This window comes from Carassius gibelio, chromosome A11 (genome assembly GCF_023724105.1).
Source record: "Carassius gibelio isolate Cgi1373 ecotype wild population from Czech Republic chromosome A11, carGib1.2-hapl.c, whole genome shotgun sequence".
Lineage (NCBI taxonomy): Eukaryota > Metazoa > Chordata > Actinopteri > Cypriniformes > Cyprinidae > Carassius > Carassius gibelio.
The window spans coordinates 16,073,746-16,088,530 of NC_068381.1; the positions used below are offsets into that span (position 1 = coordinate 16,073,746).

The 14,785-nt window shown below is 37.3% G+C and overlaps 2 protein-coding genes across 2 annotated transcripts; one reads left to right on the forward strand and one right to left on the reverse strand.

Annotated features, from left to right (window-relative positions):
- Positions 1 to 2,361: 2,361 nt before the first annotated feature.
- Positions 2,362 to 7,066, forward strand: krt98 (keratin 98). Its single transcript, XM_052610611.1, has 8 exons — positions 2,362 to 2,650; positions 3,613 to 3,695; positions 3,777 to 3,933; positions 5,234 to 5,395; positions 5,912 to 6,037; positions 6,498 to 6,715; positions 6,839 to 6,849; positions 6,960 to 7,066. The coding sequence occupies exons 1-8, from the start codon at positions 2,390 to 2,392 to the stop codon at positions 7,064 to 7,066; spliced, it is 1,125 nt and encodes a 374-aa protein (XP_052466571.1). The 5' UTR covers positions 2,362 to 2,389.
- Positions 7,067 to 7,388: 322 nt separating this feature from the next.
- On the reverse strand, positions 7,389 to 9,974 carry krt15 (keratin 15). Its single transcript, XM_052610102.1, has 7 exons — positions 9,413 to 9,974; positions 9,072 to 9,154; positions 8,834 to 8,990; positions 8,498 to 8,659; positions 8,264 to 8,389; positions 7,721 to 7,941; positions 7,389 to 7,601 (listed from the first exon to the last, which is right to left on the reverse strand). Exons 1-7 carry the CDS (start codon positions 9,917 to 9,919, stop codon positions 7,490 to 7,492), a joined length of 1,368 nt encoding a protein of 455 aa, XP_052466062.1. The 5' UTR covers positions 9,920 to 9,974; the 3' UTR covers positions 7,389 to 7,489.
- Between the last annotated feature and the right edge of the window lie 4,811 nt (positions 9,975 to 14,785).

Sequence of the window (14,785 nt, forward strand, 5' to 3'; positions counted from 1 at the left end):
ATAATGTTGAAAAATGAGGCCAACCTCTCTCTTAAACACATGTTGAACTGCTTGGTTTTGAATTAGCGAAATATTGTAGTGATGGGTATTCACTGCACAGATGAAATTATGATTGTGGGATCACGTTTCACTGAAGGTGTGGTTATGAGTAGCCTGCATCAGATAAGAAATATTGGTGGGATATCTAACACAAGCAAATAATAAATTTAATTTCATTAACAAAAGATAGACTTACTAAATGAATACCATGAATGAAAAAGGAAACCACAGCTGACAGCTCTCGGCAGGTAATGCAGTAATTTCTCTCTGCTTTCTTCAGGGTCTGGCTGAAGTAGGTACAACGTTTCCTCCATCATCCCTTTCCTGGGATAACTAACGCACCAGCCTAACTAACTTTCTAATTTTCTCTTCAAGGCTATTTGAACTCCCTGCATTAACCTGTAATCACAAGTGCAAAAATAAAACAGCAATTTCACAATAATTATAAAGAGGCTGTGTGTTACAATACTAAAAAATAACCCAATAAAATGACACAACTGGCTGAACCCAGCTTTTGGGTTAAAAAAAAGTAATTTTAACTCTCAGTTCTAATTCACTAAAATTTTTCCCTTATTGATTTCAATATGTGCAATGTCAGGACTGTCTTGTAAGAAAAATTATGTCCCAGATGACTGCATGCCAAATAGCCCTATACACTTTACATAAATAACACTGTAAAGTAGACAAAGAATCAAGAATTTGGAATTAATTGAGAGTAACAAAAAATTTAATTTCAACAATTCATTACAAAATCCTTTCTCAGCATAACACTAAAGCCAAAAATAGTGTTGCCGACCTTGAAAAATTAAAATGTTCTTGCTTAGGTGATGGGTGGTCACTCTTATGAGCTCATCATGGATAAAAACAACACTGGATAATGTGGGGAACATTACAACACAGATTTTCTGAGATCTACTTCCGCAATAGGCTTTACAGTATCAAGCAGGTAGGCATCAAAGTTTCCACCACATATCTTTTCAGACATCTAATTCTTATCTCTTTACTCTTTCATAGTAGTGTGCATGAGGCCTCATAACTTAAGATACGTCAAGATGAGATGATATACTCCAGAATGCTGCTTTACCAGATATATAACGCTCATCTAAAATTATCTTTTTTTTTTTTGGATATGTTGAGAATGAATGGTTATTTCTAAACGTATGATTAGTCACATCGCTTGTGCCTTTAGCATGTAAGCTGGATGGTAACAAGCAATGTTACCCTGAAAAGAGATATTAACACTAACATATAGAGAGAAAGATGGACATTTAGTGACTTTTGGGAACACGTTAGTAAAGGAGATTAGAGTAAACCAATGAGCTCAGATACATGAGAAGAAAATTTGTTCTGAAACCACATCCACACACTTTAAAAAGACAAAAAAACACTCATGCTTGTTTACCATTTGAACCTAGTAGTGTTGGCGCACACAATCAAGTGTTCAGGTATATTTCACAAATGTAATTTTACCCGGAGCAGGATGCAGGATGCTTTTGCGATGTTTACTCCACTCTGTGGTGTCAGACCTGTACAGTTTTAGAAAGTTACGACTAGATACTGTACTTAGCAACTGACCGCCAAAGGCATGACTCATAACGACGTCATTTCTGCGGCTGAGTGGAAAATATCAAACAGTAACATCAAATATGTGAATTGGAGAGAAGAATGGATTAATAAAGAGTTTTATCATCACTAAGAAATCCAAGTCAATGATAAAAAACAAGGCCAAACAAGCACAATCATTTTCTCTCCATGGTTTTCCCATAGACAGTAAAAGAAATGGACACAGCGACCCCACTGGATTCAACCATACACGGGTCTTCCCTTCCATCATGGGTCCCCTCTGTCGAAAACGCATTCCTTCAGAGTTGGAAGATCGCTTTATTCTGCAAACTTTTTCTGTGAACTTTAAAATAAGAAGAATAAAAAGCATCCCAATTCTATGCAACACTGAACTAAGGATTCTCAAAATTTGTTCTGCCCTCCATTTAGTTTTTAGCAGTCATTCACTGTTTCTTGTTGACATACAACAAGACCTTTGACCATATGCTACACCTGAGTGTGTTCATTTAAAAAAAGCCTTTCGTTTTCGGATTAACGGAAATGTTATGATAAGAATTCTTGATAATTCAGTTCAGGACCAGAAGTGCCACATTTTGACTTTAAACGACATTAAACAATGTTGATGTTCGGGTTCTAGATCACAAGTTTTCATACCCACCTGTTCCTTGGAAAGCAAAGTGTCCTCTCCCCTCCTCCATCCTGGGCAGGTATTTAAAGGTTTTTTTTGAATCTGCGTTTGTGTTTCGTTTCCCACTTCCACGTTCAAGACCTTAACCAGGACAGCAAAATGTCTTCCAGAAACACCGGTGTATATGGAGGAGGGGGCTTCAACCTAGCTGATGGGTTAGATCCGTCGGCTGACGAGAAGACCATCATGCAGAATTTGAATAGCCGCCTTGCCTCCTACCTAGAGAAGGTGCGCTCACTGGAGAACGCCAACACTGAGCTGGAGCAGAAGATCAGAGAGCACATTCAAAGTCGCCCTGATGTGGATGTCACTTTCAAACAAACCATCTTTCAGGACACCATCCAGGACCTGAGGAACAAGGTACGTTCAGAGTGGAGTGGGGTGTGCAGACAGGTCTTCGGACAGAGAGGATGACTTGACATGCACTTTGAAACACGACATACAGGCATGATATACAGTATACACACGTCTCTGTTCTGTGAAGCTAAATACAGTTTTCAATAATGAAAATAAAGCAAAGCTAAAATATATACAGTCAATTAGAGGAAATTCGAACTTAAAAAAACAGCTGACACTTTGCCTTGTCAAGTACTAAAACTAAAGCTGAATAGAAATTACTAGCATTTGAATTAAAATTTAAACTGAAAAGAAACAAATAATAATGTAAATATTAATAAATACGGTAGCACTTTATTTTACAGTCCTGTTCCCCATGTACATACTATGTACTTATTGTAGTAATTACAATAACTATGTAATAACTAGGTACTAACCCTGAACCTACCCCTAAACCTAACCCTACCCCATGTAGTTACCTTGTATTACCAGAATTTTCTTAGATAAATACACTGTAAGTACAATATTAGTACATGGAAGTACACACACTGTAAAATAAAGTGCAACCATAAATACTATATACTGAAGCAACACTGACATCAGAACACTAATTGGCTTGTGGCATTTTTATTCGTTTTAGCTATAGTTTATACATATTCGGTGACTGACTACTGTGATGGCATCTAGACAAGTATATGTTAAGAAACAGACTGAACAAGTTTTGTTGTCAGAGTTGGCTTTTGTTCCGCATTCTGTGGCTCTACTGAACTCTACAGACACTGACAACCAGCTCTAAAAATAAAATGACTCCAGGTGCCAGAATGTTTATTGTGCAATAGACTGATCTATGTTTTTCCTCTTATTTGGAATTCAGTGTTCTGAGGGTGTATTTTCTGTAACCTTCTATAACATCTCACTGGCATCTGCTGTTTGGCTTGCCATAATACAATACATTTTCCTTTTTTTCTTTCTTTTTTTACTGGCAGATTCATTTGGCTTCCCAAGACAATGGCGCATTGCTCTTGTCTGTGGACAATGCCAGACTGGCCGCAGACGACTTCAAGAAAAAGTGAGAACCTGAATATATATGTCTTACCATTGATTTAATTGAGCATTAATAGAAAATTAATTCTGTGAACCATCGCCTCAGGTATGAGAAGGAGCTGGAAATGCGCATGAGCATTGAAGCCGACATCTTAAAACTGAGGAAAGTACTGGATGAGTTTAGTTTGAGTCGGTCGGACCTGGAGATAAAAATTGAGAATCTGAATGAGGAGCTCATCATACTGAGGAGATATCACGAGGAGGTTTGATATGTGACACAATTTTCCCATCTTTGCCTCACTGAGCAGTCTTTATGCGGTTGTATGTTTGTTCTATCTCTTTGTGAAGGAAACTTATTTAATTTAATTACAATTGGACAACATTCTAATTGGTGTTTAGTTCAACAGTGTATCATTCCATATTCTAAAAGAGCAAATTCTAGCTTGTAAACAGCAGGAATATCACCATGACAGAGTTTCTATTTAGGGCATTGCCCAGGAGACTGGTCATATATTCAGATATTCCACCCACAAACTGAGTCCTGTTTTACACAAAGCTGTTATGCAAGCACAAGCAACCTGGAAACATTTACACTTACTGTATACAGTAAATATCACCATGGTGATGTGGTAAGGTGATGTGACTGCAACTCATATTTCTGATATTTCTTTCAGTTAACCTGCAAGCTAAAAGGTTAGCCTATATATTTGCATACTGCTTTCAGCTTAGCCTCGTAGCTTCACTACCATTTAATTAATTAGCACAAGTAAAACAGTTGTGCTACCTAATAAAGTGCACAAACCATGATGCAGTGTCCGATTAATAGAAACCTTGAAGAACATCATTTATTTATACTAGAAATACTTTTATTAAAAAAAAAAAAATACTGCATTTTTGATCAATTTAATGCATCCTTTCTGAAAAAAATGTCATAGTGAAAATAATTCAGTGATACCAAACTTTTGAACAGTATTGCAAATCTAATGGAGATTAGGTCAAATTTAGTTCAGATCTTTTATTTAGGTATTTATTGCTTAAAAACAATTGAAAGATAAATGACAGGTTACTGTAGCTGCTCATAATCAGCTATTTCAGAGATAACCGTTTCCACACAACAAAAACACAGGGTCACTACGAGTGTTCCTTCCTTCCTTCAATTTTTCTTTTTTCCTCTTGTTCTTCTGCTGCCTGCTCTGCTGGGGATTTCCCCTTCCATTACATCATTTTAAACGAAACAGTAATATCGCTGGGCCTCTGGGGCAATGAAAGGCCATCATTCATGCATGAACACACGTCTAAGCGTACACTAAAGAAGACTTTTAGAAAATTTCCAATTGATGAAAGTGTATTAAAATAAAGAGAAACTCACAAGGAAAGCCTAACTTTCTCCTGAAACAGTCCTGAGATGTTTGGGATTAAAAAAACTAGGCTCATCCCACCACTCCTTCTTTTTATTCCTCTTAAATCTATGAATAGATGATTAATACCATGTCAGCATCATAATACGATCCATCTCTGACTCTGTGCTAGATCACAGATTTTCTAATATGTGTGTTTTCACAGGAGATGTCTGTGACCAGAGCTGAGGCTGTAGGTCATGTGGATGTTAGTGTGGATGCAGCGCCCTCTATGGACCTGATGAAGGCCATGACAGAGATCAGACAACACTATGAGACTGTGACTGAGAAAAAACGCCAAGAGCTGGAGACCTGGTATGAGACCAAGGTGAAGTTAAAACCACAAATGCATTTGTACTCGAGTGAATTTATTACATTTAAGTTTTATTTGTGTTATAAGTATTATATTGTGCATACCTGCACTTTTCCTCAACTATAATTACAAAGAAAAAATCAAGTTTCTGATGCCTCTTCATTAGAATTTACAACTTCATTTAACTTTAAAATGCAAAGTACATATATGGCAGGTCATCATGACTTTAAATTAATTATTTTCAAAAAATACCATAATTCTAATCTTTTAAATTCTAATCTTTAATATTTTAAATACTTAACAACTTAATTTGGAAAACCTTTTTTTCTCATGTTTTGGGCAATAATTGTTTTTCTTCTAAGTAACATTTTGACACAATAAGCACTGTTTTACTAAAGTATACACATCTGAAAATAACTGATTTGGTGCATTTGCATTTTCAGTTGCTCATCTCTGATTAACAGGGTAAAATATAGTTTTATAGTGGGATGCATGTGATTTTCTAGTTGTTTTTGATTTTGTTTACTTCAGACTGCCCCGGTGGAACAGGAGGTGGTCACACAAAATGAAGAGCTTCATAACAGCAGAATAGAGCTGAAGGAGTTGACAAACACCTTACAGAAACTACAGATTGAACTGCAGACCCAGCAGAGCTTGGTAAACCTGCACACCCTTGCAATAACACTTTTATTTTTATTGCAAAATGTGCTTTTCTATACTCTCAGCACCTCATAGAGTTGTAGGTTATAGGGAAGAGGCACTGCATTATAATTTCCAAGTCTGTGGCAACATGTGTAGCCAGAACATGTGTTGTGCCAGGCTGTTTTCTGAGCCTGGGCTTCAGTCTCACCCATTCTTTTTCACAACCAGTGCACTGCCAGCTTTAAGACTTTAAAAGCAGTCAGGGAAAATATGATGTATTTTGCTTACACAACAAGCAAATGACTGTTTAAACAGGAGAAAGTGTCTCACCAGTGTGGATTATTAGCACTGTCACCATGTAATTCAACCCTAATGCACCAAATAACATTAAACAACCACAGTGTGTGCACAGTAAAATGAATATCATTGAATAATTATTGTAGGTAAATCTTTTTTTGTAATATGAATATAACAGAAGTCAGCCCTTGATGGTGAACTGGAGGAAACGCAGGCTCGTTACGGCGACCAGTTGGCTAGGCTTCAGGCCACTGTCACCAGCCTAGAGGACCAGCTTAGTCAATTTCATAACAACATTGCCAGCAACAAACGAGAGTATGAAACGCTGCTGGATGTCAAGAACAGACTGGAGCATGAGATTGCAGAGTACAAGAGACTGCTGGATGGAAATGAGAGGTGATGTTCATAAAAATAATAGCTCAAATTAAATGTATTTGAATTTGATGTTAGTGCAAAAGTAAATCTTAGGGTTCTTAAATGCTTTACTAACACCGGCTCGCTTTCCCTCTGTTTTTACAGGGAGTCCGACAGTAAGTGACTGTTTTACAATAAAATATATGTTTTGTATATAAAGTATATTACATCACTATGAAGCATTGTAGTGCATTTCTATGTACTGTCTCTCATTGTGTGTTTTTAGAAGATGTCACCAAAACCATCACAGTGGTGGAAAGCACGGTGGATGAGAAGACTGTGGACAGCAGCGAGAGCAGCGGGAGCGTGGATGATGATGAGCAAAATGACTGATCTGCTCAAAAACACGCCTGTTTTAACGTGTCATCACTTCTTTTACCAGTTTTCTGTGTTGCACACTTACACAGTTAATGAAGCAATTGAACGTTTGGTAGATTATAAACACGATTATCTGAATGTGAATTTTTTTTTTTTTTTTTTTTTGTGCAATCCTGTCTGATTTCTACCTCTCTGTTTCTCTGTTAAATGACAATCACATGATGTACTGCAAGCACAAGTCTCAGAATGTACTGTATCATCATCCTTTAAGAAACAATGCTTTGATATTGACTAAAAACTGTGAACAGATTTAACATGAGACAAATCACAATCATGGTTTTGCGGCATCACTGATTTTATTCTCAACAACAGTGGACCACAAGGCCTGAAAACTGGTCTGACAGGTGTAGATGGGCAGTGTATTATGTAGGATGGTGTTTATTTTGAAGTAGTTGACACCACTTCCCCATCAACAGTTTCTTTCACAATGGTCTTCACCTTGACGGTAGTGGTAGAGCTCACTCCTCCTCCTCCTCCACTAGTGATAATGCTGACAAAAAAGAGAAAATGTTGATATATGTTCTTCAGAAATGGCAAAACACAATCAGAAACACACACACACACACACTCATTCTACAGTATCACTATGCTTCTTCCGACACCTCCTACCTGCTTGCTTCTCCATCCAGCAGTCTCCTATACTCTGCGATCTCCATCTCCAGCCGGGTCTTGATGTCCAACAGCATTTTGTATTCATGAGATTGTCTGTCTATGTCGGCTCTGAGCTGAACGATCTGCTCCTCCAGACTTGTAACCTGAGCCTGTAGCTGACCCAGCTTCATGGAGTATCGTGCTTCTGTGTCCGCAAGAGTTCCCTCAAGCCCCGCTTTCTAGAGAATAGATTGGAGGTGCTATTGCTTAGCGTGGACTGGAATGATAAGTATATGTTGGGTAAAAAAATGGTAGAAGTTTAACCAGCATGCTGAAAAAACAACTTAATCCAGTGTAAAATGGAATTGTCATGTCCCCAACATGGTCAAGATTAATTGGTTTCAGAGGGGTTTGGGCACCTACATGCAGAATACCAGCTTTGAAACCATTTAGTTCAATGTAGACTAGCTTATACAAGCTAAAACCTGCTTAGAATGGCCTAAAATGTTTCTTTCAGCAGCTATTATAAAGTAACCATATTGTTATGTATCAAAGACTTACTCTACTGAGTTCAGATTGTAACTCGATCTCCAGGCCTTGAAGGGTGTGTCTGAGGTCAGTGATTTCAGTCTTGGACACTTGGAGGGTCTCTGTACTGGCCGCGACCTCCTTAGTCAGTGTCTCTGACTGCGGATAAATAACATTCAGAGTTTAGTTAAGCGTCTCCAAAGACCAAAGCTTGCAGGATGAATTGTTCTAGCTTAGGCTCGTTCAGATTAATTTGCCGCCTTCTACCTTGGTTTGGAACCAGGTCTCTAGTTCACGTCGGTTTTTGGCAGCAACTGCCTCGTACTGCTCACGGATCTCACTCATCACACGGTTCAGATCCTCCTGAGGAGCTGCGTCCACCTCTACATTCACTGAACCAGTCATCTGACTGCGCATGGATGCCAGTTCCTACAAAGACAGGGAGAATTTGAGATCATGTATGACCCCTTAGGCAAATTCCCTGAAATGTTAAGTGTTTATCAGAATTATATTTCACTGCCTTGCATTTTATGGTCAGAAGAACTTTGTTTTACCAAGATCAAATGATCTTGCTTGCCATGTTTGAGTTGGGCAGGTGTTTACCTCCTCATGGTTCTTCTTGAGGAAGATAAGTTCCTCCTTTAAGCCTTCAATCTGCATCTCCAGGTCAGATCTTGCCAATGTCAACTCATCAAGGAGTCTCTTCAGCCCAGCAATATCTGCTTCCACAGATTGACGCATGGCCAACTCATTCTCATACCTAAATGAATCAAAACAGAGCAGCTTTTTAGCAACTTTTCTCCTAATTATGAGGTTTCATACACTGCAGGTGTGGATTTACTTGGTCTTGAAGTCATCAGCAGCCAATTTTGCATTATCGATGGCTAGGTAGACTCCTCCATTAACACGAGTGGCATCTTGGATCTGTCAAAGATGGGATGATTCAAATAATGATGTTTTTGCAAATTGCAAATGCTTTTTAAGATATACATGCACAATTTCTCTGTTGCACCAAATTTGGGAGGTAACCCTTGACATGCATGACAGTACATGGCAGAAATGCATGGCTTTGTTTCGTTCTGATGTGCAGAAAACTCAATGAGAATATGACCACACCCTTAATCCTGCAGCTATGAAAATATCTTGAGCACAAATTGATGTGAAGTTTTACAGTAGCAGTACCTTATCCTGCAGGTCGCTGATTGTGGCCTGGTAGGCAGAGTAATCTCTCGCAGAAGGTGAGGTTTTGCTCTCCAGAAACTGTCTGATCTTCAGCTCGAGATCTGCGTTGGCCTTCTCCAGGGAGCGCACCTTCTCCAGGTAAGATGCCAGGCGGTCGTTCAGGTTCTGCATGGTTGCTTTTTCATTGACGGTCACGTTGAGGTCCATATCGCCTCCTCCAAAGCCTCCTCCAGAGCCAGCACCAAAGCCAAATCCTGCTCCACCACCACTTCCAGCACTAAAAACGCCAAAGCCTGCTCCACCGCCACCACCAGCCGCAGTGGAGATACGGACCCCATGGCCTCCTGCACCCCCATACACACTGCCAGAACGCATGGCACTTATGCGGCCACCGGCTCCACTGAACATCCCAGATGACCGAGACATGCCTCCTAGAGAAGCACCCCGAATGCTTCCACCTAAGCCCCCACCAGAAGACATAAAACTACGGCTGCTGAAGGACGTCATAGCTGGGCTGCAGAGGAGAGAGTCTTTTTGCTGGAAGGAGAGGGAATGTGGTGCACAGACGAGGCTGGTTTATTTTTATATGTTTGTGGGATGAGGTAAGTGGTGGGTGGAGGTAGAGTTGGAGGAGGGGGTGAGGGGAGAAAATGAATTGAAAACTTCCTTCTCCACCCAATATATGTCCAGAGGCAGAGGATCTGACAGGTGAAGTGACATGAATTGTTGGAATGAGCTGAGTGAGAGCCCATAGCCCAGGGATATGTGCAAAAAGACAGGAAACACCAGAACATATGCACATCATTTTTCAAAAAATGAATGCATTTATGAAAGGCATTGTTTATTCACAGAATGTGATTGTTTTGATATGTAGGACTTGATTTTCCCATGCATGTCTGCATAGGGTCTCATGTTACTGCCATACGGTGTGTGTTGCAGGCTTCATAACATGTGTGCTGACAGGATGACATGCGCCTGCCAGCGGGGTTTCCAGGACGACGGAGTGCTGGATGTGATAAACACTTATAAACAGCAAGCTAAAACCACACAGTGAAATGGGCTCATGCTCGTGGAATGCTGCCAGCTTCCCCAGAACAGACCTCCCTTTGTCTTTTCAAATATGAGCAGAAAAAAAAAAAAAAAAAAAAAAATATTAGCAAGAGAGAGAAACATTTTCCAAAGTGAACTTTTAAATTGCGCAAGAGCCATCTGGAGACGTACTAGCATGGTGTCTCTATTCTTGCGTAACAGTCTTTTTCTGAGAGCTTAAGCCATGACTCAGATACACCACTCCAGAAGGCTTTACTTTTATCTCAGAAAATTCTCTTATGTTTAAGAAACTTTAAACTGAGAGCTTTGCTTTGCTTTGAAAAGCATGACCATGCAATTCAACTGGTTCGTTTCTATCAGCGGTTATTTAAGTGGCATTGAAAAGGCTGTTGCATGAAGATGTACAGTGTAATTGCTAGTTTGAACACAATTACGAAGGTTACATTATACTTTTGTATAGTTGTCATTATACAATAAAATTAAGAAAAAAATGAAATAAAATTGGTGCAAAGATAACCAAACATGAATACACGTATATTGCTATATTTCAAATGATTCATCAAGTTAATAATTGAGAGAATGTGCCTGTGGTTATAAGGTGTAGAAAGATGAGGATTTCATACTGAATGACATGATTTATTTGATCCATGTGCGCTGCTTCCAAGCAAGCTCTAACTTGCTCTATTTTTAATCCCAAATTCAGAGAATGTTTTTCTGGATTAAAAGATCACATTGTACCTGCAATTCCGCTAGAATCCTGATTTAAATGACATATTAATGTGTGTGCTTTTGTAAGTATGCCATGCAGGACATAATCCATTAATGAGTCTTAGTAAGCCTTTTACTTTCTCTGTGGGAATTTATGACTTATAAAAGTAGCGAACTGCAAATATGCTTAAATAAAATGCAATAAGGGACATGGTAATGAAATAAAACACATGAGATGTAAAGGACAAATGTAATTCTAAATTTGCATTGCACTCAATTTGAGATCCACTGAAAAAGTTTGCTGACAAAACACTGCAAAAATTACACCTCCAAACTCATATTAATTCACAGACCACCTAAAGGAGCAGTGATAGAAAAATATAAAAGGGAGGAAAGATTATACTTAAACGATCTCTTTGCAAAAACCATGAAATGCCGCAGGAACCCTTACGAAACAAAAATATATTGCAGTATATTGGAAAATATCATGTAATATATTAGGCATATATTCTTATATATATTTATTTTTTCCAATATATTGCAATATATTGAAAGCGGCAATCATTTGTATATTTTGCAATATATTATATAATATATGTATCATCAATATATTATTAAATGTATTCAAATATATAAAATATTAGAAAATAAAAAGGGAAAATAATATATTACAATATATCACAATATATTTTAAGAAATATATTGGTAAATATATTTTCCTTTCGTAAGGGAATGCAAAACATTTGCGAAAGAAATGCAAAGTTTCTCAGGAGAACACGAACTTTTGCAAAAAAAAAAAAAACATTTTCCTTACATTTCACATGTTGTTTCTTTCACTGTGTCCCTTTGTCAGTTTAGAAAGATTCTTGAAGAATGCAAAACCTTTATGAATGAACACAAAAACACTGAAATACATGTACTGCAATACAGGTTATTAAAAACTCTGTTATTAAAATAGCCTACAACTTATTTTCCTTTCCCTATTCGATCATTTTTTTTCCCTTCTGACTTTATAACAGGCTTCTTTGTTTCTCTGCTGCTGACTGAAAGTGTTGCAGAAGTTCAGTGGGTTTCTTCGTAATGGGTGTGGCACAGTCATAAATCTGCTCCATACTTTTATTAAAATAGAATAATACTTCATATTGTCATTGTATTATATAGATATGCAAATTAAGGAAAGCAATTACATTCTATTTTTGTAATTTATGGGATGCTAAAACTTAAATAAACAGTCATTGTTTCACAGACAATGAAAACACTGTCATTGCACTTATAGGAATTCATCCGAAACTCAAACTTTAAAGATCGAACTGGTTTTTCTTGTCTTGTGGTAAAATAATAAGTCCAGGGACTCTGTAACAGAACAACATATTGTTTCATTTGCCTTGCCCTCCCCATGACCTCTCGTTTACAAAGTCTATCTTGCTGTATGCTGAAAAATTGCAAGAACTTCCAAAGATAATAAGCACACAAAGTGCAATAAATTTAATATTGTAAAATGAATCCCTGGTTCATGAGCTATTTACATCTTTACACTTGTGAAAACAGCACCAAATTATAACTGTCATTGTCATAAGAGCAGATGTTTTAAAATGAATGAGAAGAGGAAGAAATTAAAATATTTATTTGAACAGAATGGTTAAAATCTCTTTATAATATTTATTTCTGGATGAAATACATATTAGATGTGGTAATAAAGTTATGATTGTTGTATCTTGTATTATGCCAGTTGGAAATATGCTTACAAACTGAAAAAAATAATAATAATAAAATAAAATTATATATATATGACTTGACTGAAAACATTTTGTTACATGATATTGATGTACCATTTTCATGGTAATGCAATGTTTAATTTTAAAATGGGTTTCAAAGGATGAATTTTGAGATTTTAAGTTTTCAAGTGTTATATCATTTCGGATTATGAAGTGTGAAAAAGGCAACAAAGAAGACTTTTTTTTTTTTTACAAAGGTCAAACTCCTGTTATGATGTAGGTTTTTGAGGTGCACTCTTGCCATAAATTAAACTATTACTTTTCCTACATCATTTTTAACAAAAAAAGATTGGTAAAATATCTAGGAGTATTAGACCTTAGATTAGGATTTAATTGTAATATAGTGAAGTTAATGTAGTTGGCCCCTATACGGGATGGGGTGACAGTTAACAGGTTATATATATATATATATATATATATATATATATATATATATATATATATATATATATATATATATATATATATATATATATATACACACAATGATATGAGCATTACCTTCATTGCTGTAGCTCAGAAAACCGGATTAAAGATCTTTGGACTGATCAAATATCTCTTGTAAGATTGTAGTAAGGAATATGACTCTCTTTCTGCCCTGCCTATCAGGGATTCGGTGGTTTGAATGACAGCTCTGTCTATTGTTGAGATATCCACCCTGTTATTGCCTGCAGGATGCCGGTTCATGACTCACAGTGGTCTCAGGCTTCCTGTTTTGTTCACCCAGTTCATGCCAATACTCGTTGCTCTCTGCAGTACTGGCAAACATCTGTGCAAATTCATTTCAAATCCAGAACCACAGTCAAAGACTTGGCGATTTTGAAGGTTGAATCACATGACAGGTATAAACAACACTGAGAGAAATCACTACAGTACTTTTGTGTCACAGTGAATGCTGGGAGTACCACATGAGGACTTCACATTATTACAGTTCATCTGTAAAAATAAGACATTACTAATGCAGGCACAAACGAGTCCCTGAGGGGGCAGGGTGATGGAATAAAATCTGAGATGTGAGGACAAAATAATATATTTTAAAATATTTGCATTTATTCTCAAAGCATTTCAATTCTCTTGATAAACTGTTGCATTCCCCAGGAAAAATGTGAAATTCTCTAGTGAAGCATTTTCATTTTCTTTGCTACACTGTTGTGTTCCCAAAGAAACTTTGCAATTACTCACAGAAAATTTGGGTTGTCTTGCTAATCATTGTTGCGTTCCCCAGAAAAACGTTGTGTTTGCTTGCGAAACATTTAGTCATCATGCAAATTACTGCAATCCACATAAGAACTTTGCTTTCACTCTCAAAACATTTGTGTTCTCTTGCAAAAGTATTGCGTTCTGCAGAAAAACTTTTCTTTCACTCGTAAAAATTTTTTTTGCCTGCATTCTTTTGCTAAGGTTTTGCATTTGCTTGCAAAAAAAAAAAAAAAAACTTTGCATTCTCTCTCACACTAAAACTATTTAATTTACAAAAGCACTGAAATATTTTCCCCTCCACCTCAAATTATTTCCATCACAAATGTTTGTAACCAAATCCAAAAGTTTTGCAAGTGAGCACATTTTTTCATAGAATTATTCTTCCTCCCATCTAATTTATTTTTTTACCACCCTGTCCCTTTAAGAGTTCATTAAGGACCCAACACAGAAGACTGATTCAATGTAAAGGTCCTAGAATCTGAATCAAAGATCCATTTAGAGCAGGGGTACTCAAGATCAGAAGTCAAGGGGGACAATTTAGAGATACACTATATGACCAGGATACCTGTTCACCACACCCTTCTGTATTCTTTTTGAGCATTTGATTTCAACACATGGGTGTTACGAGGAGTTATGCCTC

What these genes read in the sequence shown, in the direction of transcription:
- krt98 (XM_052610611.1), top strand. Translation starts at nt 2,390, where the DNA reads ATGTCTTCCAGAAACACCGGTGTATATGGAGGAGGGGGCTTCAACCTA. An exon ending in TCCAGGACCTGAGGAACAAG is followed by an intron (nt 2,651 to 3,612) that starts GTACGTTCAGAG and finishes TTTTACTGGCAG; the next exon opens with ATTCATTTGGCTTCCCAAGA. An exon ending in GCAGACGACTTCAAGAAAAA is followed by an intron (nt 3,696 to 3,776) that starts GTGAGAACCTGA and finishes CCATCGCCTCAG; the next exon opens with GTATGAGAAGGAGCTGGAAA.
- krt15 (XM_052610102.1), bottom strand. Translation starts at nt 9,919, where the DNA reads ATGACGTCCTTCAGCAGCCGTAGTTTTATGTCTTCTGGTGGGGGCTTA. An exon ending in TCAAGAAGAACCATGAGGAG is followed by an intron (nt 8,660 to 8,833) that starts GTAAACACCTGC and finishes CTGTCTTTGTAG; the next exon opens with GAACTGGCATCCATGCGCAG. An exon ending in CTGGATGGAGAAGCAAGCAG is followed by an intron (nt 7,602 to 7,720) that starts GTAGGAGGTGTC and finishes CTTTTTTGTCAG; the next exon opens with CATTATCACTAGTGGAGGAG.